The following is a 26,669-nucleotide window of genomic DNA, read 5'->3' as shown; positions in this document are numbered from 1 at the left end:
TAGGAGGCTTAATCCTCATTGCTACTCTCTTTGATAAACAGTCCGTGTGTGTTTGTGTGTTTGTGTGTGCCCTGGTGTACCACATTCTCTACTACTAAAAACTCCCTCGAGCCTCCCCCACTCTACCCACGCGGCGCCCTTGGCCCAGACTGGCCAGACCGAAGTCGATGGTACCCGGAAGAGTTTCCCAGCCTACGAACCGGATTCCTCTCGTTTTCCGCTCCCGATTCCTGGCGATCAATTCATGAGCCACCACACGAGAGGCATGTCTAGTATACGGAAGAGAGATATCACTAACCATTATGCACTGGCACATCGGCAGATGTTGTGCAATCTCGACCCCGTGACCAAACTATATAAGGCGCGGTACCACCCTAGTCCTCGATAAGCAGACAAAATCTTGGAACTTCTCTCTTCTTTAAACCTGCCTCTTTTAACCGCGCTTAGCCCGCTCGCCCAACACACACACACTTGCTGTGTTGTGCGGCTGTCATTCGTGGCGCCTTTTGCCCCGTTGATACTTGCGCCTCCGAAACTCTCCTCGCGATTCCCCCTCATTCCTGTTTCGGCAAGATAATCAGTCTCATACTAATGATACTATATTGCCTATCATTGTACTTGACTTGATTTGGGTGTGTGCTGTTCGTAGATAACCTCGTGGCTGCCCATATCTGCCTAGTCTGAACTGAGTATATCTCTGTCCCTCATACCTGGCGGATGGTCGTATCTACTGCATCCACACTAAGATACCTGTTTCGTTAGAGGCGGGGTGACGTGTTAATTGACTGTTTCTTGACATACGATTTTGTATAGAACACATTCTCATACTATATCAAAGTAGACCAAGCCCCTCCGCCAATTATTCATTCTCATCCAATCTTTAGTCGATTCCAAGTGGTAGTTACATATGTCGGGCACCATCGACTAAGACATGTGAAACCAAAAGCAAGCCACGCTACTGCATGAAATGAACACAAACGCCGAAAAACAAAGCCCTTTTCTGATCAAGGATAGAATTGAAAGGACAGGGCTGCATCATGATTTAAACTCTACTCAGACTGAATGGAAGCGGAGACTGGAGGGTTTCTTCCTGAGCTAGTCCTAGAAAAACTATACAATAAGTCGGTTAACCATGCGCTACGGTTGGAGGGGGAGATCTCGGATATATTACTATACTGGCTCCTGTACTCCGTACATTCACCTCTCCACCGAATTTTCAAGGTCGGATACTCTACACCGCACCTTGCGGCTCGAAAGTCTTTGCGTATACTATGGGTGAGGAGATGCGGTGTACATACCGTTTCCTGGTCTAAAACTTCAGTCATGATTTATATACCTGAGATGGTATCAGCCTGAAGGTCCAGCGCTGTATCATTATGTAAATATTAGGCAGTCTGTAGTAATATATCTGTTCTATTCCTGTCTTTCTTTGTTTCTGTTGACTTGCAGAACGTGGGGAGACACGAGTCCAGAAATCCAAAGAATGTACATGGTCTTTCCGGCCTTGCGGCCTGAGGCCATTAAACCCCCATGTGCGTCATGACTCTCCACTTTGTAAAGCTCCGGGGTTTGGGCTGGGACGCCATGGGCTATTCACTACTCTTTCCTTTCGAGGGACGAGAGTACCCCTCACCACTAGGGATCATGACTCTATAATTGTCTTATTGATACCCGTAATACAATATTTCCAAACCCAGGTCACATCGTTAGAACCATTCACACCCCTAAGGATACGCTTCATAAAGAGAATCAGGCAGTGAGGCGAACAGGGCACGCACTGTCTCCCCAGCTAGGCAACTTTAGGAGAGCCGCCGCCGTAGTCAAGTCCAGTGGCAGTTACATAACTTAACTAACTAGTTCAGTCTGTCAGAAAAGGAACCATGATCGGGGGCACACTTGTGGCGCCCCAACCCTTACCCGGACGAGGATCCTTGCACCCAATGCCCTTGTCACCCTTTCGAGTCCTCTTCAATTAGCCCCCAAAGCCCTTTGTCACTTGGTAAAGGCCTCAAATGCCTTCCACAGGCTTGACCCCCTTCACGGCCCCCGACGGCCGTGGCTGTGATATGATAAATGATCATTTTCTTTAGGTCCAAGGCCAACCCCCTAATAATAACCCACCCCGTACCGCGGAGACTATAAAGTATGTATGGTTGGGTATTAAAATTTGTGCCGAAATTTACCTTGGCCCCCAAGGCCGACTACAAATAGTAAGCCCAAGTGTCTGGGCGAAAGTTTGGAGCAACAGGAAAACACGAAAAGGTCACGGTGAGGGAAAAGGCAGGCCAAAAATGGAGGATATACGGCGTAAATTGTAGGATGTAGGTTTAAATTTGGTATACGGAGTACAGGATATGTTACCGATATACGGAGAATTGTGTATACAGCGTATATTGAGAGTGTAGACTCAACGGGCACTCCCTAAACGTTGGTCAAGTCAGTATAGCCGGAAAGTGCGGGCAATACAGGCAATACAGGCAAATACGGGGGGATCAGTGCCCCCAGGGTAAAGGAAAAGTCGGATTCGCACTGAGTTTCCCACGCAAAAAAACGGTCTCGCTGGCCTGTCACTCAGACGAAAGCACCTGGTAATTACGGGCCCGATGTAAGCTCACCCATACCCGTTTCTTACCCCCGTAATATCCCTCCTGACATCTCCACTCCCCCCAGCATGACGATGGTCGCACTGACTGGAACGACTCCTCTTGACACTTCTTTGATCCTTCACCGTCGATTCCGATCACTATCATCGTCTTTCCCTTCGCTCTAACCGATTATCCGGACTCGAGGTCTGCCGGGCAATCCGTTCCGTCCATCGCGAGCCCCCTCTCCGACGCCCTTAACGACACACTCTCTCATCCTCCTCTCTCTCGCTCTCCGATCGTTGCCCCCCTCCCCGCCTTTTAACACTCACCGAAAACTAATCCTTGCGATTCCTTACCTGTCGCAAGCTTCAAAGATACTCTCCGACCTTTTGTTGCCGCCGATTCTGATCCCCAGCGTTGTGGGTGGCCGCCTTCCCCAACCAAGCGAAGGCTGCGGCCATCCCGACGGGCTGACACCGATCGCTTCCGCGCACGGTACCCGGGACTCGGTTCCTGTTGGTTTGGCGATTCGAACGACACCGCAAGGAACTCGAGCATATACCACAATTCACCATGGGCTCGTGTTTTAGCTCCGAGTCGACGGGGGATGCGGAACAGAAGAAGAGAAGTCAGATGATCGACCGGAGGCTCGAGGAAGATCAGCGACGGCTGCGTAGGGAATGCAAGATCCTTCTGCTGGGTATGTGGCCATCGCCGCGCAGTCTATTGCGCATATGACCGGCTTAAGTTTACTCACAATTGCAGGATCCGGCGAGAGTGGCAAGTCTACGATCGTTAAGCAGATGAAGATCATCCATCAAAATGGCTACACCGTGGAGGAGCTGGCTCTGTACCGGTTGACCGTGTACAAGAACCTCCTCGACTGTGCTAAGGCCCTCATTGACGCATATCACCATTTCAACCTTGAACCGTCCAGCCAAAAGGTCAAGGACTACATCGCACTGCTGGAAGAGTACCATGTGGATCCGGACCCCAATACTCCGCTTGATGGGAAGCTCGGCGACGCAGTCACTTACCTGTGGAACGACCCATGCACATCAACGGTCTTGGAACGGCAAAATGAGTTCTATTTGATGGATTCTGCGCCCTAGTAAGCTTTTGCAACATCCGCGCCGTTCCAAGATTTGTCGCTGACAGGTGATTAGTTTCTTCGAGGAAGCCAAGCGAATAACAGCGCCAGATTACATCCCCAATGTGTCCGATGTTCTCCGAGCACGTACCAAAACTACTGGTATCTATGAGACGAGATTCACGATGGGTCAATTGAGCATACAGTATGCGCTCGGAAATCCCCCAAGCCTCCTATATTGTGGGTCGCTAACTAGATATTGTAGCATGTTCGACGTCGGTGGCCAGCGCAGCGAGCGGAAGAAATGGATCCATTGCTTCGAAAATGTGACCTCCATCATTTTCTGTGTCGCATTGAGTGAATACGATCAGACACTGCTGGAAGAGAGTAATCAGGTAAGACTAACTACTAGCCCCACCGCTATCCACTCCGAAAGCTTACAATTATCTAGAATCGTATGATGGAGAGCTTGGTTCTCTTCGACTCCGTGGTTAACTCTCGATGGTTCATCCGCACGAGTATCATTCTCTTCCTGAACAAGGTCGATTTGTTCCGCCAAAAGCTACCGCGCTCTCCGTTGAGCAACTATTTCCCCGACTACTCGGGCGGCAACGATGTGAACCGCGCCGCCAAGTATCTTCTTTGGCGGTTTAACCAGGTGAACCGAGCTCATCTGAATTTATATCCCCAGTAAGTGTTCCGAGACGTGTTTGCGCCCCATGTCGAAGAGGCTCCCTCTGATCGTTTCGTTTTCTGTAGCCTCACCCAAGCAACCGACACCACCAACATCCGACTGGTCTTTGCAGCGGTCAAGGAAACCATTTTGCAAAACGCATTGAAGGATTCTGGTATTCTATGAGCTGCTGGACACTCCGAAAACCATCCCGAAACTCGTCTCCTATATCCTCTCACCTATCTATCTCCCTATCCTCCTCACGATACCATCCGAACACCGTCATATACCTATCCAATTCATCAAACCCGTCTTCGAAATACCTGAATCTTAAGCAGTCTTTTTTGGCCACTTCAGTTCACCTCTTACGATCATCCCAACCTTTCCCGACTATCCCATTTACTCTCGATTCTTATTCCTGGACTAGCTGCTGGCGTTTACGGCGCTTTTCTTGTCCCTCTTTTTTGAATTATTTCCCAGGCGCTTTTAGGTGATACCCCGCCCTTTTCGGTATCTGCAAGGAGGTATTTGGTTTTCTCCCCTTGTCACCGTGGCTCCTCAATCGCGCCCTGGAATTTCAGGTAGTACCGTGAACAGACTACCTGGTGCCTGTATATGGGTTTTCTTTTCTTCATTGCTGTCCCTTCAGCACATAGCGCCAGTTTCAACCCAGGATGAGGAGTTTCTTTCAACCTCAAAATTCGCCGGGAGCCTCCCACCCCTACCTGCTCTCGGCGACGATCCCACGCCAACTCTTGATCTTACGCTTGTTGTGATAGTGGGCTACCAGCTTTTCCATATGCTATGAATGGGTTTCGACAGTTGTTTATTACCAGCTTTCTTGTCTGATGCATATCACGGCGGATTTACCTTGTGTGATTTGATCTTGGATCTATATCTCCCGGCCATACTTGTTGTCTTGGATGCTTCTACTACTATTTTCCTTTTATTTTTGTGATATCTGCCCTTTGTTTCTATTTTGGACTCGCGACCTCAGCGCTTTGATGCATGTGATGCTTTCTTATTACACTATCTATCATCCTCCCCCCTTGTATTCTTCGAGAGTCTCTTCAGCGGCAGGTTGATACAACTTCTTAATGGTCCTATGATATTTTCATCTGTTTCTAGCATAGACCCACCATGTGGAGGAGAGGAGGTCTCTTGATGAACTCTGGCGTCGAGCCTGGGATGTTCAGAGAATGAACAGTGTCATTCCCGATGCTCGTTTAGTTAGTTTTGCTTCGAGGCTATTGAATGAGATCTACTGCCATGCCACTTTCTTCCCCTCTTGTTCAGATCGTTATAGGGTTTTCACGCACAGACATTTCCCCCATTTTACCAAGGTCCACACTAGTCCAGAGCCCCAGCATGGCACCTGACTTCCGCCAGAACTGGAGAGCCAAGTAAGCAGTACTTTTTTGATTTCTGTACCTCTCTATCAAGGCACCCGTTACTTTGTTTCTCAGGTCCAGGTGAGGGGGAAGGAGGAAGGGCATTGTGTTTATTGCGATTGTTGTCGTCAGTGGCTGGCTCCTGCAGCTGGTCTCCCCGCGCCCCGAAGAGCGGGCCGCCAGCGACCTCGGGCTGAAGTAAAACAAGTGGGCATTTTGGTTTGAGTGGGAGCGCGTGACTGATTTACTAAGTAGCTGCTGACTCATTAGAGAAGGTTGTTCTGGTAGGCTTGTCCGAGAAGGTGTTGCGGTGTGGGTTAGGTTACTAGTGGGAGTATATGGTGGAGTAAAAGCTGGATGCGGTGGCATGATTCGATTGCGGAGACGGAGGTTGGGGATTGATGTAGGGCAGGAGAATGGGCGAAGATAACTCTGGGGTTGTATACGCGTAGGAAGTACATAGATAGTGCATGATGCATAATTAAGGCACGTCGTGGGATAGCTTTTTATTCGTTGATAGGAGGGGTTATACTGGTTGGTTCAATCGCCCTGTGCCTTGAACATTATGTTATGTCGGTGGGTTCGAGTGGATCGTCGTACAGATCGAAGCGTCATATACCCGACCGGAACTGCCTGTTATGTTACTCAGTGTAGATAAAGTCTGTGCTAGGTGCAACACTGTTATCGAGAGTATAATAGTTTGATATTTGATATTTGATATTGGATATTTTATTTGGGTTATACTAGACACAAGTCAATACTTGTTGGGTTGCTACAGTTGTAAAGAGAAAAGCAGGAAAGTCGAGTGCAACGAGCCAATCAGAGAGGAGAATGGCGAAGGTTGGCCAAGAGTGCACGGACGCCGTTGGCTTGGACAAGAATAGGATCTTACAGTAGGTACATTTAATAGTATGTAGATTGTATGTATATTAGGAGTGGAGTGAGTAGCTTACTAGGTGATTCACATTCTGAGGGTTGAGTTACCCCACCAGAGCTCCCGAGAGCTCTGGTCTGACCCATCATCATCCAAACCTCTGATCCCGAGTCAATTAGTTCACGAGTCTGAATCCATGAGCATTCTCACGTAGGAAAGTGAGCTAGGATATCGAGATAATGAAAGTATAGTGTATACTTTATAGTACCTTTTGTGTGGAAAACCATATAATGGTAAAACCATCGTATCTCATACTATCATACCATATCTCCACCTAAAGCTCGATGAACACACCACTCATCATCCCCCCCCAATCCGGCGATGGAGTCTGGTCGCTCGGACAATGTCTCGACGGCTGCTGCACTTCTCCAGCTGATGGCCGTTGCAGCATGCATGCATTAGGCGCTCGTGCTCCGCTGTGATCAGATTGTTGCTGGTTACTTCATTACGCGTTACTCGTTACTTGTTGCTCATTGCTCAGTATTTGACTGCCGGCCCGTGGCCTTTCCCTTTCCCTTTTTCCCTGCTCTTTCCCTCCCCTCTTCCTTTTCCCCTCTTTACCTGGTGTCACCACTCAAAACCCCCTCTCTTTCCTCCCCATCCTCTTTTCTCTTCATTGTATAGGATTGCTCTTGTCTGCCAGCTTCCAGTCCCTGTTCACAACTGATCGTGGATCATTGACCACCATTCATCGACCATGGCGTCATCGGAGCCAACTGAGCCCCGGCGTGAGCGCAAACCCTCCGTCGGAGCTCCCATTGCGGATCTCCAGGGCCCTGTCGGCCCGGGATTTAGTCGTCCCAAGCATAAGCGCACTTTCACCGGCTTCGGCCCGTCCGAGATCAAGAGCGTGGAAGCGAGTATTCCGGAGCCGCTGCGTGAGGCGTGAGTTTGGGGTTTTCCTTTTTGTCTTTGTCTAACTGGGGTGCTGGATGAGCTGACCAGGTGTGAATATGATGGCGTGACAGATGGCGGAAGCATGTACGTTGTGCCTCACACCCATCGATGGGAATTGGATTGACTCTGAATGCTTATTTAAAATTGTACAGTCTGCTTCCGAGTTTACTTCCAAGGATGAGTTTGAGGTTAGTGTTGATGTCCTGAGATGAAGCCGCTGGATGAGCTAATGGCGTTTCGCAGAGAGAATTCGTTCGCCATATCGAGACCACCCTCGCCCGCTCTCTGTACAATTGCGATGAGCTGTACGTACACTGAGATTCCATACAGACGACCCAATCCAATTGGCTGATAACGAGCATGCAGGGCGGCTTACTCGGGTACTGCACTGGCGTTCCGAGACCGATTGATCATCGAGTGGAATCGGACTCAGCAGCGTCAGACATTTACCGACCAGAAGCGTGTCTACTGTAGGTCTGTGACGGATTTTTGGATGACTTTTGTCTGATACAATGTTTCCAGATCTCTCGCTGGAGTTTTTGATGGGTCGTGCCTTGGACAATGCGATGCTGAATGTGGGCATGAAAGACATCGCCAGAGGTGGGTTATCTCCGAAGGTCAAAATCAGCTATCATGGAAGCTTGTTGACAGCTTTGTAGATGGTTTGGCCGATCTTGGCTTCCGAATTGAGGACGCCATCAGCCAGGAGCATGATGCGGCACTTGGAAATGGTGGTCTTGGTCGTCTAGCGGCCTGCTTCTTGGACAGCATGGCAACGCTGAACTATCCTGCCTGGGGATATGGACTGCGGTACCGCTACGGAATCTTCAAGCAGGAGATTGTGAATGGATACCAGATGGAAATCCCGGACTATTGGTTGGATAATAATCCATGGGAATTCCCTCGACACGATATCACGGTGGACATCCAGTTCTATGGCCATGTGAACAAGTCCTATGATGAGGACGGTAAGGTTGTTTACTCCTGGGAGGCGGGAGAGACGGTTCAGGCTGTAGCATACGATGTTCCCATTCCCGGATACCGCACGAAGACTACCAATAACCTTCGGTTGTGGTCCAGCAAGGCCAGCAGTGGCGAGTTTGACTTCCAGAAGTTCAACGCGGGCGATTATGAGAGTGCGGTCGCGGATCAGCAGACTGCTGAGACCATCTCTGCAGTGCTGTATCCAAATGACAACTTGGAGCGAGGTAAGGAGCTTCGTCTGAAGCAGCAGTACTTCTGGTGCGCTGCCTCCTTGTATGACATTGTGCGACGTTTCAAGAAGACCAAGCGGGCGTGGAGTGAATTCCCCGACCAAATCGCAATCCAACTGAACGACACCCATCCCACACTTGCCATTGTCGAGCTCCAGCGTATCCTGATTGACGTCGAGGGCTTGGAGTGGGATGAGGCATGGCGTATTGTTACTGGAACTTTTGGCTATACCAACCATACTGTCCTCCCCGAGGCCTTGGAGAAGTGGTCGGTTCCATTGATGCAGAACCTACTTCCCCGCCACTTGCAAATCATCTACGATATCAACTTGTTCTTCTTGCAGTCCGTGGAGAAGCGGTTCCCCAATGACCGGGACATGCTCTCGCGAGTTTCCATCATCGAAGAATCGCACCCCAAGATGGTGCGCATGGCATACATTGCCATCATTGGGTCTCACAAGGTCAATGGTGTCGCCGAGCTGCATTCGGACCTCATCAAGACGACTATTTTCAAGGACTTTGTGACCATCTACGGACCTGACCGCTTCACCAATGTCACTAACGGAATCACGCCCCGACGTTGGCTACACCAGGCCAACCCGGAGCTCTCTGCCCTGATTGCAGACAAGCTCGGTGGGTATGACTTCTTGACCGATCTGACCCTGCTGGATAAGCTAGAGGCTTTCGTGGATGATAAGAAGTTCCGCCAGGAATGGTCAGACATCAAGGCTAGGAATAAGCTGCGGCTAGCCAAGCTCATTAAGGATGTGACTGGCTACTCCGTGAATCCGAATTCGTTGTTCGATGTCCAGGTCAAGCGAATCCACGAGTACAAGCGTCAGCAACTGAATATCTTTGGAGTGATCCATCGATACCTTAGCCTCAAGGCTATGACACCTGAAGAACGGAAGAAGGTGGTGCCTCGTGTGTCGATCTTCGGTGGTAAAGCTGCTCCTGGCTACTGGATGGCCAAGTCTATCATTTATCTCATCAACAGCGTCGCAGCCGTGGTGAACAAGGATGAAGATATTGGTGATCTCTTGAAGGTCATCTTCATCGAAGACTACAACGTCAGTAAGGCGGAGATTATTTGCCCTGCCTCTGATATCAGCGAGCACATCTCTACCGCTGGAACCGAGGCCAGTGGCACAAGTAACATGAAATTCGTGCTGAACGGAGGCCTGATCATTGGTACTTGTGACGGAGCCAACGTAAGTTTTGCAGTGCTTCATAGAATATTGAAACAGTCAGACTAATATTTCCACAGATTGAGATTACTCGCGAGATTGGCGAGCAAAACATCTTCCTCTTTGGTAATCTCGCGGAAGATGTGGACGATCTCCGCCACCGACACTTCTATGGTGGCTTCCAACTGGATCCGCAACTGAAGCGTGTATTTGAAGCCATCAAGGAAGGCACTTTTGGCGATCCCTCGTCGTTCACGTCGCTAATTTCTTCTATTGAAGAGCATGGTGACTATTATCTCGTCTCGGATGATTTCAACTCCTATATCGCCACTCATGACATGGTCGACAAGGAGTTCCAGAACCAGGAAGAGTGGTTGGCTAAGTCTATCACCAGCGTTGCGCGGATGGGTTTCTTTTCCATGGATCGGGTGACCAACGAGTATGCTGATAGTATCTGGAATGTTGAGCCTCTGGACATCGAGGATGAGGCCTGATGTTACTCTTCAGTTGTGATTTCAGTTGCACCTTCTTTTGAGGCTAATTCATTTTCTTGTCTATTCAGTGCTGTTATTTTGCATCCAAGTCCGATGGCATAATTCTTATGCTTTATACTCCATCAATGTCGTTTGCACGTAGAAGGAAGCATGCGCTATTTGTGTGTATTTCATTTGGTAAAACCACGTCTATATGCACCCTGCAACCGTACCTCTAGAACTATTTTCATCGACGAAAGTATCGCAATCACCGGAATGATATGTCCAAAAAGGAAAGATAAACAGCACATGAAACACACGAATGGAGACATCCCAAATCGACACCAAGTCCCACGCCTGCATTAGAAAGTAACACTATGAAGGATAGAAAGAAAAAAGATGAAACCGTCGGTATCGTCAGATCAAAAGGTTCATCACGCATCAGAGAAAGGGAAAGAAAGAAAATGGCCCCGCTCGACATGCTAAGCAACGGCCGTCTCATCGCGCTCCTGAATCGTCGCCTCAACTTGGGGCTTATAATCGGAGAAAGTCTCCGGCCAAAGGAACATCTTCTCTTCCTTGGAGGGAGTAGCAGTCGCCATCAAAGTCGGCACCTATAAACAAACAACCAAATTAGCATCAACCTCACAACACGATAATTCCAAGAAAAGTCAAGATACATACCGCCTCCTTCGAAGAAATCCTCCTCCACATATTAGCCCGCGGGTTATACCGCACAGGCTTACCCACACCACCAGTCTTACTCGAATCCTCACGACTAATATTCTCAATCTCCCGCTTAATATCGGCAAAAGTATCAAACGGCGTGTAAGCAATCTTATGCTCGATACAATACTCCTCGAGACGCAGGCCTCGTCGGGCAAAGAGAACGTCTGCTTCACGGGCCGCGGCTAGATCGGAGACTCCGTCGCCGATGAAGATGATGAGTGGCATTTCGTCCGGTAGACATTCGGATTGCGCTTTTGCGCGCGCTTCGTTTACCGAGAGCGCTTTGTCGTGGCCTAGTTCGGTGTCGTGGCGCCAGATTGGTTTCCAGGAGGAACCGTCAGGTTTGATTATGGCGTCGTTGGCGACGATGTCGATTGCGGCGGCCTTAGTAGTAGATTAATATTAGTATATAAAGTTTTTCTTTTGAGTAGAGGCGGGAGTTGGGGTTGCGAAATACCTCCTTCTCGCCCAGGAACGTATCCAAAACCCTCCGCAAAACAGGCTTCAAACCCGCGCTGATCACGTTAAAGGGGAAGCCATTGTCAATGCAGTATTGGTGGAATTCACGGAATCCGGGGTCAATTTCGAGTGTCTTTTCCATGACGACGAAACCGTCGTCGAAGGGGACGTGGAGGGATCCCCACATTTCCTCTGAGACATCACGGAAGGATCGCTCGCCGGACTTGATTTGTTCGTCGAGTTTGTTGCGGGCTTCTTCGCCGCAGCCGTAGTTGTCGAAGAGGATGTGGCCGGTGTCTTGCATGAAGATTGTGCCGTCGAAGTCTATGTATGGAGGGGGGTTTGTTAGTTAGGGATCAATAGGATAGATATTCGATTGGAGGGTTGGGATTCAAGGGACCAGGGGGCGAAAGTCTAGCGCAATTGGGTACAATGAATTGTGCGGGGCAGGGTTAGGTTGAATTGGGGTGCATACCAGAGAAGATGATAATCTTTCTCTTCTGCGAGACAGGTGGAAGTGTAGAGGGCTTCATGTTGGAGTTGCTCATGTTCAATTTGGGTGGTGAAAGGCTTGTCTACCGCAGAAAGAAAAGAATTGCAACACGAAAGAAAAAAGTAGGTACACCGGAAATATAAGAACCAGGAAAAATTACATTCGGCTAGATGGAAAAACGACACTCTCGTGAACTACGGTCGAAACCTGGGAATCGTGGCAATGCCCAGAACAGGATAAGCCAGCGCGATGACGTAGGGACATAATACGATATCATAGTGGGTCGGTGCGGGAAGACAATCGAACATGTATGGAGTAGGCCGCAACGAGAAAAGAAAAGAAAAGAAAAAAAGAAAAAGAAAGGGTGCTTCGGAAAAAGGGTCAATCGGTGCCACTGCCGAGGATGAGGACGGTGATTGGTAGAGAGACGGCGTTAGTCAGAGATTTAAGCCCGGCCAGCCGAGAGGCAGTTGGGAAAGTCCGTCAAAATTGGATCCCGAAGCCGAGGGGGACTCGGGATTGGTTGTGCTTGATGCGAGAGTGGGGAATGCTCGTCATTTTGGCTGAGGTGCATCATGTATGGCACAGTGGCACTTTGGGGTGGGGAACAATGGCTTCGTTTAAGTTGGATATACGGAGTATACATAGTGGTACACAATGGAATCCCCTCCTAGATTGCTGTCAACTCCTCAACTCGTCGTTGCAATTCAGGAACAGCCCGCAGTTGCAGTTCAAGTTCATCCTTCTCACTGTAGAATTGGGTTAGCATAGAGTCATTGTAGATAGACGCGGGGTGAGGGGGTATGTCATACTCTTCCAACTTCATCCGCCGTTCCCAATCGAGCCCGGTGAAGACATAACCACCTTGACCGTCAAATTGCAGGATCTTCTTATGATACTTCCACAGACTGCGGCGATGTGACACCGTCATCAGAGTGGTTCCCAGTTTCTTGGCTGTCTCATACATGACCTTTTCAATCTCGAGTGTCACCGAGGAGGTACACTCGTCGAGAATAGCAAACTTGGGACGGTGGTAGAACAAACGGGCCATAGCAATGCGCTGCTGCAGGCCGCCGGACAAGACATCGCGCCATTCCTCCTCAGCGTCCCAGCCACCAGGCCGGTCGACGACAGATGCGATTTCAACCACAGACAAGATTTCATGGAGATCGGCATCGGTAACCCCCTTGGCGCGCATCTCACGTACTCCATCAGGGTAAATAACCTGCTGTCGCAATGTACCACGAGACAGATAGGGTCGTTGGGGAATGTAAAAGATGTCCTCAAAACGGGGTTTCTTGACCGTACCTCCGTACACTGGCCAGAGGCCGCCCAAAATGCGGAAGAGGGACGACTTGCCGCATCCGTTCGGTCCGACGATGAGAAGATGATCGCCGGGATGAACGGTGAACGACAGCTTGCGCACGAGGACATCGCCGTTCGGAGAGACGATTGGAACATCGGTGAACTCGATGGAACTGCTCTCCATGACCTCGCCACGACCAGAGAGAACGGCTGCGTTCTCTTCGGTCGATGCTGAAGATACCAGCTTCTTCTCGAAACGACCAGCAACCAGGTCATCCATGACTTCGAGGAGGGATGAGACGCGGGAAGTGTAACCAGCTAGCTCAGAGATCTCCTTGTAGGAGAACATGAGACGGCCAAAGGCATCTGATGAGGACAACAGCATCCGCCGGTTTGTCACGAAGCCTAACTCATGTTAGCAGGTGAGGTAGTAGCACAAAAGAACAAGCAACTCACTTTCGGTCCGATCTCCCATGGTCTGAGTAACTTGACCGGGAATCTTGAAGAAGACAGGCAAACTGCAAAGACCCAAGCCAAGTGCACCCCAGAAATACTTGATCACAAAGTCTTCCATGAAACCATGATACAAACGCCGGCGCAGAATGCGATTCACATGCTTGATTAATGTGAAATAACCCTTATCCAGGGTGTCTTTCTCGGCCTCATGGCCGTGATACAGAGCGACTTCTTCGCTATAATCGATCAATCTTGAGTGGAGGAACCGGAATTCTCCTTCAAGTCGAGCCTCGTCTGCGACGTATTTTCCAAATGGCGGTGTCAGCATGCGCATCACATTTGCTGACAGCTGTACTAGCAAGCTCATAATGAACAATCCTTCTCCTCCGACATTCTTGGACAAGGAGTAGTTGTATATACACATGTCGAGAATCGGTTTGGCGAGGTTCGAGTAGAGTTCCGCCAGGCTATCGGAGAAGCGCGACACATCGACCGTGACTAGTTGATCGGGGTTCTTGATCCGGTCGTCCAGGGCGGAGATGGCGTAGAATGTCATGTTTGATAGGTACTTGTCGTGAATATAGTCTGTCAATCGTTTCCGGTAGCTGAGGGCGAGCTTGCATTGGTGGTAGGATAGCTAGACAAGGGAACAACCAAGTCAACATGAATTCCCACGGTCGCATGTCTCGATACCAGCCAACGAGAGAAAATGAACATCCTAAACCACTTACCATAGAGTTTGTGAATGTCGCTGGCACAGCGACAATCATCCACCATACCAGTCCTAGCAAGAAGTCCTTGCCCTTTCCCCGCACCAGGCTGCTGACCAGTCGGCCATCCAACTCGGCCACATACAAACTCAGCATAGTCCGCAGCACGAGGAAGACGCTGTGGCTCACAAGAAGCCGCAGCTCCTTACTCCGCCATCCGGGAATGACAATCTTCAAGAGGCGAAGCAGGTTTTTGAAGAACTCTCGGTTGATCTCCACTCGTTTCTTTCGGGGTTGTTCTTCATCACCGAGCGAGCTGGTGCCGGGACGGCGGCGTAGCTCCACGTGCTGCGAGGCAGCTTTCTGTTCGGAGATCGCATTGTGAATCCGCTTGGCGAGTGCTGCGAAAAGGGCGAGATAGACCGTGCGGGAGATGCCTGTTCGATGTCGAAGGTAGAGGGAGGTAAGGCTGGAGAGGATCTGCTTGACGGAGCGGTCGGGCGGCAGCAGTTTCGACTGTACAGCCATGGCGACGCGATCGACTTGTCAATCAGCCAGAGTCGCGGCTGAACATGACCACTTGGATCGTGAGAGGGAGGAATTGTAGTGGTCTAGTTTGTCGGAGGAAAGGAAGACGAGGAGGTGGTCGCAGGACTTGGAATGACGGAATGGGGTTGACATGTGATACCCCAGGTTCCTGGGGAAGTTCAGCCGAGGAACAGGGAGGATCCTTGGCCTGATCCACCACTGTGATGTCTACACTTTGGCACTCTCTTACCTCCACAACAGTTTTTATATGCTGCTAGACTAAGAATTCAGGTTGATTTCAGTCTAGGGCTACATTCAGGCTATGGTTCCGATGAAATAGCCTCAGGTTCATCGCCTTCACGGCCGCATTTCTGCCGCGACATATACTTCTCTAACCTGGACAGGACATTGACACCGTTCCATAATTCTTCATTGCCCTGAACACTCAGCTGTGGCATTCCAACCTGTTCAAGCGCAAAAGATGCACCGACCGAGCCGTAGCAAGCGGCCTTGATGACGCTTCCTGTCTCCAGATAGCCCACAGCATACGACCCTAGAAATGCATTTCCCGCTCCAGTGGGATCAACAGTCTTCGCATTTGGGGTCTCTCCTGGCATAGTGGCATAGAATGGATCCAACCAAGCGGCCGGATTATTCCTGTTGCTGATGAAACACCCATTTTCGCCAGCACGCACGATCAAGGTTCCATTACCATCTGGACCAACTCCACGATCCAAACACTTTGATGCCAAATCCTCGATCTTGTCCTTGTCAATAACATCCGGTTGCGGCTCTGAGAAAAGTCTGGCCAGCTCTAGATGATTCGGGGAAAGAATATCCACCGAAGCTGCAGATTCCATGCATGCCTCGAGGTTCTCTGGCCCGCATGAAAGTGGAGACGGTTCCCAGATTATCAGAGGGCGTTCTTCGATACCTGCTTCGGCTCTGAGAGCAAGAAGCTTGGATACTCGTGCTTTGAGGTCCTCGGGCCCTGCTAGATAGTGAAATGCTTTTGAATCTAGAAGCGATGTGTGCTTCAAGTTATCCTCTTGGACTGCGAGAATGGGTGTCGTGTATTTGAAGCCCTTGGCTGGGTGGTTAATTAGCATGACGAGTATTAAGGACGAGAAACACTACATACGCCCGAATGTAGTATCTCTGTACTCCAGTAAGCCTCTAGTTGATGGCCTGTTCACTTCTTCTCTGATGTATAATGTTGCTCCCCAGCTTTCTAACTGTTCTTTCACTGGGGTTGGGAAGTCGTTTCCCACATTGATCATCCATCCTAAGGTGGGACTAGATGGAGAAGGAAGAAATAGTCGGGCACCAAGTGTTGCTATAGCCGTAGTCAGTGGACTGCATTTATTGCCAGCTCAACTAGGACACGGGAAAATTCACCGTAAGTGCCAGATCCCCCGAGTATATCAGTCAACGGTCCCCAATCAGGACATCGGATCTCGTCAAGGACCACCAGGCCTAGGCTGGTGAAGGAAATATTAGATGCTTGCATGGTGGGGACTTCTGTCATATTGACATCGTGATCAACAGCCAAATGGCATTAATGCGTGTGAATATTTATGCTTTAGGCAAGCAGAAAACATTGAATTCAATTCGAGTGCATTTCCTTGATGAACATGTTGCCTTTCTGCCTACTCACCGCCTTCACGCTATTGGGCGGCTACATCTCTCACCCCTTTGTCGTCTCAGCTAAAGTTCTCCTATTCTTGTTAGCGACGAACTTTGCTCTCGTGTTCCTCTCAAATGGATCCATTGCCAGCCATAAGCGCCTATATTGCGGTTATCCAGACGCTATATAACCTTACCCGCTCAGCAAAGCTTATTACCCTGCTTGGGGAGTTCTCTCTTTGCGTCGTCTCCGCAAGAACTACAGTAACCTCAAACAGAAATTCGGTACACTGAAGGCATTGGTGCTTATAATTATATTCCCTGACACTAAGCAAATTGTGGATCGAGTTGAAAAACAAGTGCTCGGCGCTGAAACAGACGAGGCGATAACACTACGAAACTTAACGTCGGAAGATTGCACAATGTTGGCTGTTGCTGTATATCCAGTCCACCTAATCATGGCCGAAGACTCTTCTTAGAAATTTGCAGGCAGCTATCGTGGCATAAATTGCCATTACAGCCCTGTCACTTGAAGATCTTGACAAGTTCATTGGACTGCAGAAGCAGCATTTGTGATCAGCTTGACAACTGGAGGTCTCTCGGTTTTTTATGCTTGTCTGGTTCAACAACGGATGAGTAACCTTTTCACCACCGACGACGTCAAAAACTTCTTCAGCAAACCTAGCAGCCCAGAAGAATTTCGAGTACTCGAACAAAATCTAGATAATTTGGCATCATATATGAGGAAGAGAAGCTCCAGTGATGAAACGACTGCAAGAAATCATGGAATAGCGACAGAGCTGGAATCGCTGATTAAGCAGTTTAAGAGCAAAAACAAGTGGAAATGCGCTTCCTTTCATTCTATTCTTGTGGTCAAGGCACCGACTCTTCTTTTGAAATATGCACTGGCATCTTTCGTCATTGGACTGGGCATTTACTTTGGCTGTCTCGCGTTCAGCGACGTGGATTCTCAGAAGCCTCGAGGATGATATCGCACAATATTTATTGTTTATATTGTGACTTGCTTCCTCGGCCTTCTGATCTATTATGTTCCGTCTATATTGAAGGGACTGGAATTGTCGCCACGTCGCTACGCACAAATCATGACCGATGAGCTTCCCAAACAACAACGCCATGAAGAGACGGAGATTTTCCAGAACATCAGTGCCCTATTGAATGCAGAAGAGCAGGAAGTAGATGGGGAAAATTTATCTGACGATGCTGCATCTTGGCCAGGAAGACTTGAGGACATGACTAGATCCCAGCACAGTCCCGCGCCTCATATTCAGATCCAACAGTCTGACAAGAGCGATCAAGAGGCTACAAAAGAAGCCATGAAGTCTTGATGTGTGAACTTACATTGGATTTTTCTCAATGACATTCAAGAGTCATTGCGTGTAGTATTTGGGTGGAGAATACATGTCAAGCCAGATCGCCCACCGATATCGTCCATCCAGCTACAAGTCACGATTAGTATGAACAAAGATATATGTAGAAGAGAATTGAATTGAATCAGAGTAGTTGGATATTTAGTTTCAATATTGCAGCAAAAAGGCTCATCACGGTGAACTTGGCCTTGAAAGTCCATAACAACCTCTTTCCCTTCTTTTCACTCAGAAACAATAGCAACTTAGTTCAGTGTGCAAACCTAAAGTTCAACCTGCTGCTTCCTTGATGCTCAGTGTTTTTGATATAATCGTTCCGTTCATCTTCAGACATCGCATTCCAGATCTTGTCCCGCCTCCGATTCTGGAACACATAGTATGCTTTTGCTGCAAGGAATAGGAAGATTGCCAGGACATTAATGGCGATCAGACTGGTGTTTCCTCTTCTATATTTGGGCTTGTCGTCTTCTCTGTATATGAAGTATGCAGCGACATCTCCTGCTTGCACGGACATCTGTATAACCAGTTAACATTTGATCGTAATGTGTTCTCGCTGCCACTTACGTTGTAGAGTGCAGCTGCTACCGAGCGATTTCCGACATTATTTGCGTTTCTGGACACCCATGCAACCACGATGGCTAGTGAAATCGTCAGTATTTATTTTTCTTCACCGATCGGACAGCTTGAACGTACCATGACAGTAGGGGTAGCTCAGCAGAACGGTCACTACTGCATACGTTCCCCAGGCATTAGAAATCACATCAGGCCAGACTCGCAGCGCAATTAAGCATGGAAGCGTCCAGAGACCCTGGAACATGGCAATCAGTGACCACTGATTCAACCGGCTGGAAACCCAGGTGATCAGAAGTAGATTGGCGATATGGAACACGCTCGCTGGGATCGTGAGTAGATTAGTGTTGAATTTGTCGAACCCGAGTGAACGGAGAGTGAGGGTAATGTAGGAGGTTGGTGGTGATTGTGGGATATAAACAACCAGTCCGATAAAGTAAAGGGGCCACATGTTATAGTCCTTGATGGCGTTCCAGAGTCTTCGAGGAGTCACGGCTTGACGGTTATGCATGTCGCCCTTGGAAGGATCATCGCGGAGGACGCGATTAGCCACGATCGCAACTTCGCGATCGGTGAACCATCCTTTGGGTCTGAACCAGGTTTTGGTTTGAACTACCGATGCTGGCATCATGAAGAATGAGGCTAGACCGATGGAGAGGGTGATCAGTCCTTCGATGAGGAAGAGCCACCGCCAGCCAGCCCAGCCATGAACGCCACTAAGGTGGAAGACTGCGAAAGCAAGCAGCGATGTAACAATTGACGTCACAGAGAGTGAAGTCCAGAAAAAGCTAAAGAGGCGTTAGTAGAGGCCAAGCCCTGGCGTGATTTGATCATACCTCAGACGGATTGGAAGCTCGCGGGAAGTATAGAAATACGAGAGCCACAACACGATATCTGGAATGAATCCACCCTGGGCAGGGATTAGTAAACGGGTAATAATTGCTGAGTTCAACAGTCGACTTACCTCTAGTATACCCAACAAGCTGCGTGTGATCAGGAATGTCCTCCGATCTGTCAGGGCGCATTGTGAGATGGCAACCACCGACCACAGCACGATCTGAATAGGAATCCAACGATCCGGTCCGATTTTCTTTGATACTAGCTGCGACGGTAATTCTGCACAAAGGAATGAGACTCGGAAGACGATGTTTCCGTAATTATAATCTGGGAATTGTCAGTACTGGCCAGCAAACCCAGTTAACGACGATTGTTGAATAACTTTATCTTACCATTTGTGTTGAGCTTTAGATCTTTTAAGAAAGTGTCGGACACTGCCTGGACAAGGTTCCCTCGATCGACCTGAAGTGCGAAGAACATGACGCACTGTAAATAGAATAGTTAGTGATAAGCAATTGGATTGATTAACGGTTGGGTTGTTGACATACAGCCCATAAGCAAATTCTCCAATCAAGCTTGCGAACCAACTGCCTTTCCTCCTCCTCCGTCCATGTCAAGGAAGGGTCGAAAACCTCCCGACATTCATATTGTGCCTTGTCGTAGACCCCTCGCCAGTATTCTGCGACATCGGGGTCTAGAAAAGGGTTGTTCTTTTCAGTAGTTTCACCACTTGGTTCTAGAGTGCCATAGTTCTTCGGGCGCTCTTTTGGGTAGTTCTCGCTCAAAGTGACCACCGAAGTGGACTTCCCGTTCTGTTGAACCATGGTTTTCTGACCTCACGAAGATCACCCGGTGGCTATTCTTTATGGGGTTCCTATGGTTGACGCTTGTGAAGGATTCTTGGAGATGCATGGTCATGGGTGATGTTTGCCATTTATAGCTTTCTGCCGACGAAGACAACACCGCGGGGTGACATTTGTCAATATGGCGATAGATTAATGGCCTAAGATGTGCTAACTTTATCATTGAGGATATAGTGTTATTGTTTTCCAATAAGGGTCCAGCATTGCGTGCTCCGAGGCTAAATCAACAAATGCATCACCCCGCACGGCTGACAGGTGAATTGGCGTATGATGAATCTTAAGATCGTCAACATATCGCTGGTTCTTCTGGGGTCTTCAAAATTTAGCTTCTTTCTTGCAAGGTCGAGGTAGTTCATGTCAGGAACAGACCTCATGTTGATGATCGTAGCGATGGACAGGGAATCTAAGCAATACAGGGTAGAGACATTCACGGAGATAAGCGAAGACGCAAAAACACAGATAATGAGATGTAAAGTATAATCTTGCAAGCTTTCTCAGCGGAAGTCTTGGCTGATAGGCAATTCAATGCCAAGTATGATGAGATGGACAGCACAAATTGAAGTGTGGGATGACGCCATACAAACCTTTTCTGCGCATGCATGGCGAGGTTGAGATTTCAAGTGCCGATATCTTTTCAACCACCGATTCGCATAGGTTGTGGCCAACCAGGTCTTGTCTGAATGTCATATATGAGCTAGAGGCACAACATATGGAACCCCAGTATATAAAAGGATGCATATTTGTGATGTACTTGAGCCGACCAATGAGGAGGAGTTGGCCTCAGGTAGCCAAATAAAACCCTCTTAAAAAATCCATCTCGTCTGGCTATGATCAGGGAGAAATTAAAATTCTATTTATCACTCAGACAAGATGTTCTATCCTGTGCAGTACGAGATGGGTTCGTCCGTCACTGGCCCGTTGTGACTAACAGTCCGGCCGAACAGTCGGACAAAAACAAGCCGGACGGACGAAACGAAGGCTTTCGTTGCAATAGCCATTCAATATTTTACCCTATATAAAGGCATTAAATCGACTAGAAGAGAATCAAGCAATCGCCTTCGTTTAATTTAATTGATCATGGTCTCTAAAATCGCAAATAAAAATGTCCTGCTTATTGGTGGTACATCTGGCATCGGTTTCGCGGTCGCCAAACAAGCTGTCGCGGACGGCGCAACAGTGACCGTCACATCCTCGTCCGAAGAAAGAGTATCCAAAGCTGCCGATAGCCTTCGTAATAGCAACCCGACCAGAGCCTCAGCAGTACGCAGCTATGTGGCCGACCTCTCCATCAAAGACGAACTGGACACAACCATCGAAAAGCTACTCAAATACGCCGCGGAAACCGCGCCAATTGACCATATTGTCTTCACTGCTGGCAATGTACCTCCAATGGTACCACTTGCAGAGGCTTCTTTCAGTGATCTCGACGCGTATCTCACTGTTCGTTTGTTTGGCGCGATGGCAGTGGGGAAATATGCGCCCAAGTACATGGTTTCCAGCAAGAGCTCGTCCATTACCTTGACTACTGGGACTCAAAGCAAGAAGCCATCAATTTGGCTGGCGCCTGCTGTGGCAGGATCAGTGGAAGGTCTGATGAAGGGTCTGGCTATTACGCTAGGACCTATCCGCGTCAACGCCGTTTCGCCTGGTTTTATTCTGACGGAGCTGACGGATCGACTCCCCAAGGAGATGAAGGAGGGCGCGATTGAGAAGTATACTCGACAGTCGCTCACAAAGGATATTGGCTATCCTGAAGACGCAGCTGAGGCCTACCTGTACCTGATGAAGGACTATTTTGTGACGGGGTCAACTGTGGCAACTAATGGAGGGGCTTGGTTGGTTTGAAGTGTATTTGGAGGGTTCAGTTCTAGAAAATATATGAAAGGAAACATATGTACATACCTACACTTCAATGGCCTTCAAGAACGCTGAGCTTTCATGACCTTCAACCACCTTGGCAATCGGAGTAAGGTATGCTTCGGAACTTTCTTGGCTTTCTTGAAGTTGACGCACGTAATATTGGGCAACCTTGAGCCAGTGCGCCTTTTCGTGTTCGCTAGCACCAAGACCCTGCCAGACCCAAAGTCTGTTGCCAACGTCATATAAGAAGACGTCGTTGCCGTCAAAGTCCGACCGGTTGATCCGACCGCCGTCTTTGACAAGATCAAAGGACAATTGTCCAGAGGAATCACTGAGACGGAACAGCTTGCGCGGGTGAGTTGTATCATGTGCCTCAATGGATCGCTTGGCGAATGACCCGGGTCGAGACGCTTGGAATGTCTGTTGTTGCACCTCCTTGCCTCCCAGCAGATCGACAATAATCTTTGACCGGGATTCAAGTTGCGACAGAACTTCCACGTCAACGTGCTTTGCTAGAGTCATGTCATTCACCACCTGCGCTGCCTTAGCCTTCTCCATTGGGCTGCAGCTCTTGCCCTGCCAGACCCAGATCTTTTCACCCTTATCCAAAACAAAGACATCCTTCTCGTCAAGGCTCTGCCATGTAGGTTCCACCTCGTGTACAATAATCGCACGGCCACCACCGGGGTCCTTGAAGATGCGGAGGAGGGTAAGGATTTCCTTTTGCTCTTTCGGCTCGACATGGGTGAAGCCGGAGCGCACACCGCCAGACCGGATCTGGTAGTGACGGAATAGGGAGAGGAATTCGTCGGAGGGCTGCGCTTGTGTCTCGCGATGCTGAGTCGCAGCGCCGTGCAAGAACTCATCCAGCTCGACTGTCTTGTAGGCGGCAGTCCCGGCTTCATCCTGCGTAGTCTTACTCCCCAACCAGAAGAAAACATCATGCGCTAGCTTCTCCTCGCCTTGTTGCTTCCCGACCTTGTATGAATGCAGCACAATGAAGCTATCCCCGTCGTAAAATTCGCCATATCGCTCTTTGGGCCAAGGGATGACCTCGAAGTTTTCGATTCGCCAGATGAAAAATCCAGCTTCTTGGCCAATCCGTCCGTTATTCCAAGCTGGTTCGGTCGCGGCGGAATTGTACTTGACACGGTGGTCGATATCGGATCCAATCAGCTCCACATTGCTGTCCTTGACGTCGTACTCTTTCAGGTGAACTAATCCTTCGTGGGGTGCCATGTTGATATCGAATGGGCCAAAGCTCTTTTCGCAGGGAGGATCAGGAAGTGATGAGGGAGTGAAGAGATTGAGGATGTTAATCGGAGGTCGGTGCTATGAGCAGGGCTGAAGGTGGTGTAGCTACGTTGGTGGGGGCAGAAGGAGCGTGGCTGAGAGGGCGGGGCCAACTGACATAGTCATTAGTCAATGTGGTGGGTCAGGACTCAAGTGTCTATCCTTACTTACACCACTTTATTAATACTGTAGCTTTTGTCCTGATCAGACTGGTTTCTAATGGGCTAATTGTTATAGGAAGCCTGGTTTATGCCAATTGTGTAGGGTGAGCTAGAAAGGAACGTTCACTCGGAAGATATGAAAGCTGTTGTAAGGGCCAAGTACATTGGATTTTAGGATAAGTGAAAGATTTAATATAAGAAAGAATATCGGAGGATTATGCAACAATGATAGATATAAACAACCAGATACGATTGCTCTGCTGTTAAATAGAATATTAGTGTTTAATAACCCATGCAACAGTCAAAAAGGGACTCATAATCATGTCCAACAAGAAAAGCAAGTACTAGGGCAGAAAACAGAATAGAACTAACGAGAAACCCCTTCACTAAGGACATAGAGACTCGTTAGGAGCCTGAAATATAGCAGTCGTCACAGATCAGATATGTCGAACTTCTGTCGCTTTTTGAAGTAGACGCAAATGGCCGTAAGAAATGATGGAATGTATCTTAGGTATACTAACTCTATGAGCTATGAGGAAGTCGGTGAAATTGAATTCGGATTCCTCTCATTTTAGTATGCACCTGGATCAATCAGCTAATCAATCTAGGATCAAAACTACTTACCCTCTAAGGTTAGATCAGCTTATGATGCGTCGGTGCATAAGAACACTGTATATACACCCACTTGCCTAGCTAGGTTTAGCGCCGTAACAACTGCTTGTTTAAGCAATAGTTGTGACAGAACTTGATCCTTATTGCGATTTGACATAGACTCCGAGGACAGCTGTCTGACAAGATCCGGTAAGTTTTTTAAAGCGAGGCTGAGATCCTTGTCACTTTGTTTGCTTGTCCGGGGGGTGCTGCATTCCTCGGTTTTTGTTTCACTGCTGCCTGGTGTCAATTTCGGCTTATATGCACATGGATGCACATTTCTAGTACTACTTTCCCTGGAAGTATTTGATGATTTTCAACATAGCCACCACCACACATACCAGGCATTCTTGATTTGCTGTTTCAGCGTCCATATTCTCACTCAGAATACGTACGACTGACGTCTCGTTAGAAATGGGCTTGCATAGCCCCTTCTGGGGCTCACCGAGCTCCAAAGCTAAGTCAGTATAGTACTGCGCTGCCCAATCTAGATAAACCATATGCTGACACGTCAAAAGCTTCTGTGAAGAAGTACGAGACAAATCTCTCAGACAGTATTCAAATTTAGCTAGCTGGGTCTAACTAGTCTTTCCTCTTGTTAGGATTACTTAGTGACAAAGTATATTGCTGAATTTGTCAATACATTGACCAATCTTGCCTATGGTACATATCCGATAGCACTGATTCTGATTATCCAGTATTTCAGATTCTCTATCTAACCTATCAGTTCTTTATGCAATCTATGGACTCCGTCAACTGCGACGAAAATCAAATGTTGATTTCTTCAGGGCTCTGCCCTATTGGGGTTTGATGGCCGTTGGAATATGCTCTGGCATTTTCCATACTAGTCTTCATTACCACACGCAGATGAGTCAGGCTTTCTATCCAGTTGCATTTCGGCGATAGAAAACTGCTAACTCTGGGACTAGTGGATGATCTATCTATGCTCTTTACGACAACTCCAGTTCTCCATCGAGTACTCACAGTCAATTCAGATCGAAGAAACTCAAGCCTCACTGCGATTATTTTAGCCTCGGCTCTGGCAATTGTTGTTGCTTATCATATGGCAACTGATGAGCTACTTCTACACTCCGTGACTTTTGTTGCGTCCATTTTCATCATTGGGGTTCGCACTATTCAATTGATCAATACTCGAGTTCCGGGTAATTCAGTGACACGAACACAAATTTGGGGTATGGTGCGATTCGGAGCTGGTAAGATATTCCTGCCTCAAACGTTATGTTTTCACATTAGCTAAGAATCTTTGAAAATAGTCATTTTCCATCTCGGGTATGCAGTCTGGATTCTTGATGGATGGGTCTGCGGCTTCTTGAGAAGCTCCCGGAGAGCTATAGGGTTGCCTTGGGCTTTTCTACTCGAGCTACATGGATGGTAAGGATCAAATTGCGCCAAAGGAATCATTCCACCTTTAAGGAAAGCATAAGCTGATTGCTGAAATGCATCAGGTGGCATATTTTCACTGGCATTGGAGCCTACATTTTCATCGCGGTCATAGATTACCTCGTATCTGACGACGAGCACCTGGATGTTGAAGGATCTTTTGCCTGGCCAGCTGCATGGGCTTCTCAGTCAATATTCGCTGGAATGGGCTCATCTTCGCGAGGGGAAGCTGCAAAGAAGCAGGAATGATGTAGATGGATTTACTGACAACAATCTCCGTCGACTTTCGCTCAATTTCTGAGTTTAGCGTTGTCACTGAGTGATATATTCTACGAGCCATCTATAGGTATTCTGTCAACCCGAATGGGTTGGTACTCGTATCTCAACATACAGTCTGCAGTGTGACAACTACCTGCATGCATGAGATAACGACAAAGTGTGTCTGCCCAACACAAATTCGTTGCTATTAGGCATCCCGAATTTGTAACATCCGAGGATCCTCGTTATACTGTAAGCTCATGTGTATTTCAACCCCTATAAGCGCCCTCATATCATGTTTCTTTTCAATCAATCAATTCAATATCAATCCTTCCCCCTTTCTTTTGATTCCGTTGCCCCAATTGGCCAATTTCCAAGTACTCCGTAGCTATCACATTGTTGATATATTCTAATTGCAGTGACGAAAGTGGCTCCAAGCCTCGTACAATCTCTGCAGAGCCTCCCTTGTAACTAAGTGGTTAGACATCCCATGACAAATGAACAGGCCTAGACAATTCCATCACTAAGTTCCGAATACAGCATCCGCCATCTTCGGTCTGGAGACACGTAGAAGCCGCTCAGTCATCCGCAGACCAGTTCCTAGACGACTGATGGAGAGACTGCCTAGACCGGTCTAGAC

At 48.4% G+C, this 26,669-nt stretch overlaps 10 protein-coding genes across 10 annotated transcripts; 5 read left to right on the top strand and 5 right to left on the bottom strand.

Annotated features, from left to right (window-relative positions):
- Positions 1-3,158: 3,158 nt before the first annotated feature.
- gpaB (guanine nucleotide-binding protein subunit alpha gpaB) lies at positions 3,159-4,534 on the top strand (the record flags this gene model as incomplete). The annotated part of the gene is made up of 6 exons (XM_057155838.1): positions 3,159-3,285; positions 3,351-3,696; positions 3,752-3,880; positions 3,941-4,070; positions 4,127-4,365; positions 4,435-4,534. 6 exons carry the CDS (start codon positions 3,159-3,161, stop codon positions 4,532-4,534), a joined length of 1,071 nt encoding a protein of 356 aa, XP_057004493.1.
- A 2,836-nt stretch (positions 4,535-7,370) lies between these two features.
- glpV (glycogen phosphorylase) lies at positions 7,371-10,465 on the top strand (the record flags this gene model as incomplete). Its single annotated transcript, XM_057155837.1, has 8 exons — positions 7,371-7,558; positions 7,642-7,654; positions 7,723-7,758; positions 7,814-7,875; positions 7,937-8,040; positions 8,093-8,170; positions 8,230-9,995; positions 10,052-10,465. The coding sequence occupies 8 exons, from the start codon at positions 7,371-7,373 to the stop codon at positions 10,463-10,465; spliced, it is 2,661 nt and encodes an 886-aa protein (XP_057004492.1).
- A 461-nt stretch (positions 10,466-10,926) lies between these two features.
- N7473_009897 (uncharacterized protein) lies at positions 10,927-12,180 on the bottom strand (the record flags this gene model as incomplete). The annotated part of the gene is made up of 4 exons (XM_057155836.1): positions 10,927-11,058; positions 11,129-11,557; positions 11,631-11,956; positions 12,108-12,180. The coding sequence occupies 4 exons, from the start codon at positions 12,178-12,180 to the stop codon at positions 10,927-10,929; spliced, it is 960 nt and encodes a 319-aa protein (XP_057004491.1).
- Positions 12,181-12,795: 615 nt separating this feature from the next.
- On the bottom strand, positions 12,796-15,124 carry N7473_009896 (ATP-binding cassette long-chain fatty acid transporter PXA2; the record flags this gene model as incomplete). Its single annotated transcript, XM_057155835.1, has 4 exons — positions 12,796-12,874; positions 12,938-13,835; positions 13,887-14,523; positions 14,618-15,124. 4 exons carry the CDS (start codon positions 15,122-15,124, stop codon positions 12,796-12,798), a joined length of 2,121 nt encoding a protein of 706 aa, XP_057004490.1.
- A 320-nt stretch (positions 15,125-15,444) lies between these two features.
- N7473_009895 (uncharacterized protein) lies at positions 15,445-16,652 on the bottom strand (the record flags this gene model as incomplete). Its single annotated transcript, XM_057155834.1, has 3 exons — positions 15,445-16,214; positions 16,266-16,460; positions 16,523-16,652. 3 exons carry the CDS (start codon positions 16,650-16,652, stop codon positions 15,445-15,447), a joined length of 1,095 nt encoding a protein of 364 aa, XP_057004489.1.
- A 1,201-nt stretch (positions 16,653-17,853) lies between these two features.
- N7473_009894 (uncharacterized protein) lies at positions 17,854-18,096 on the top strand (the record flags this gene model as incomplete). The annotated part of the gene is made up of 1 exon (XM_057155833.1): positions 17,854-18,096. One exon carries the CDS (start codon positions 17,854-17,856, stop codon positions 18,094-18,096), a length of 243 nt encoding a protein of 80 aa, XP_057004488.1.
- Positions 18,097-18,385: 289 nt separating this feature from the next.
- Positions 18,386-20,366, bottom strand: N7473_009893 (uncharacterized protein; the record flags this gene model as incomplete). The annotated part of the gene is made up of 7 exons (XM_057155832.1): positions 18,386-18,649; positions 18,700-18,773; positions 18,829-19,493; positions 19,542-19,615; positions 19,670-19,869; positions 19,935-20,028; positions 20,091-20,366. 7 exons carry the CDS (start codon positions 20,364-20,366, stop codon positions 18,386-18,388), a joined length of 1,647 nt encoding a protein of 548 aa, XP_057004487.1.
- A 1,116-nt stretch (positions 20,367-21,482) lies between these two features.
- N7473_009892 (SDR family NAD(P)-dependent oxidoreductase) lies at positions 21,483-22,250 on the top strand (the record flags this gene model as incomplete). Its single annotated transcript, XM_057155831.1, has 1 exon — positions 21,483-22,250. The coding sequence occupies one exon, from the start codon at positions 21,483-21,485 to the stop codon at positions 22,248-22,250; it is 768 nt and encodes a 255-aa protein (XP_057004486.1).
- Positions 22,251-22,307: 57 nt separating this feature from the next.
- Positions 22,308-23,504, bottom strand: N7473_009891 (gelsolin family protein; the record flags this gene model as incomplete). Its single annotated transcript, XM_057155830.1, has 1 exon — positions 22,308-23,504. The coding sequence occupies one exon, from the start codon at positions 23,502-23,504 to the stop codon at positions 22,308-22,310; it is 1,197 nt and encodes a 398-aa protein (XP_057004485.1).
- Positions 23,505-24,784: 1,280 nt separating this feature from the next.
- On the top strand, positions 24,785-26,020 carry N7473_009890 (ceramidase; the record flags this gene model as incomplete). The annotated part of the gene is made up of 7 exons (XM_057155829.1): positions 24,785-24,831; positions 24,889-24,901; positions 24,973-25,033; positions 25,098-25,241; positions 25,300-25,584; positions 25,645-25,762; positions 25,837-26,020. The coding sequence occupies 7 exons, from the start codon at positions 24,785-24,787 to the stop codon at positions 26,018-26,020; spliced, it is 852 nt and encodes a 283-aa protein (XP_057004484.1).
- Between the last annotated feature and the right edge of the window lie 649 nt (positions 26,021-26,669).

The sequence above is a fragment of the Penicillium subrubescens genome (genome assembly GCF_028828155.1).
Source record: "Penicillium subrubescens strain IBT 31985 chromosome Unknown utg000007l_segment0_segment0, whole genome shotgun sequence".
Classification (NCBI taxonomy): Eukaryota; Fungi; Ascomycota; class Eurotiomycetes; order Eurotiales; family Aspergillaceae; genus Penicillium; species Penicillium subrubescens.
Note: the sequence above shows the minus strand (reverse complement) of the source record. Positions and strands in the feature narration are given on the sequence as shown.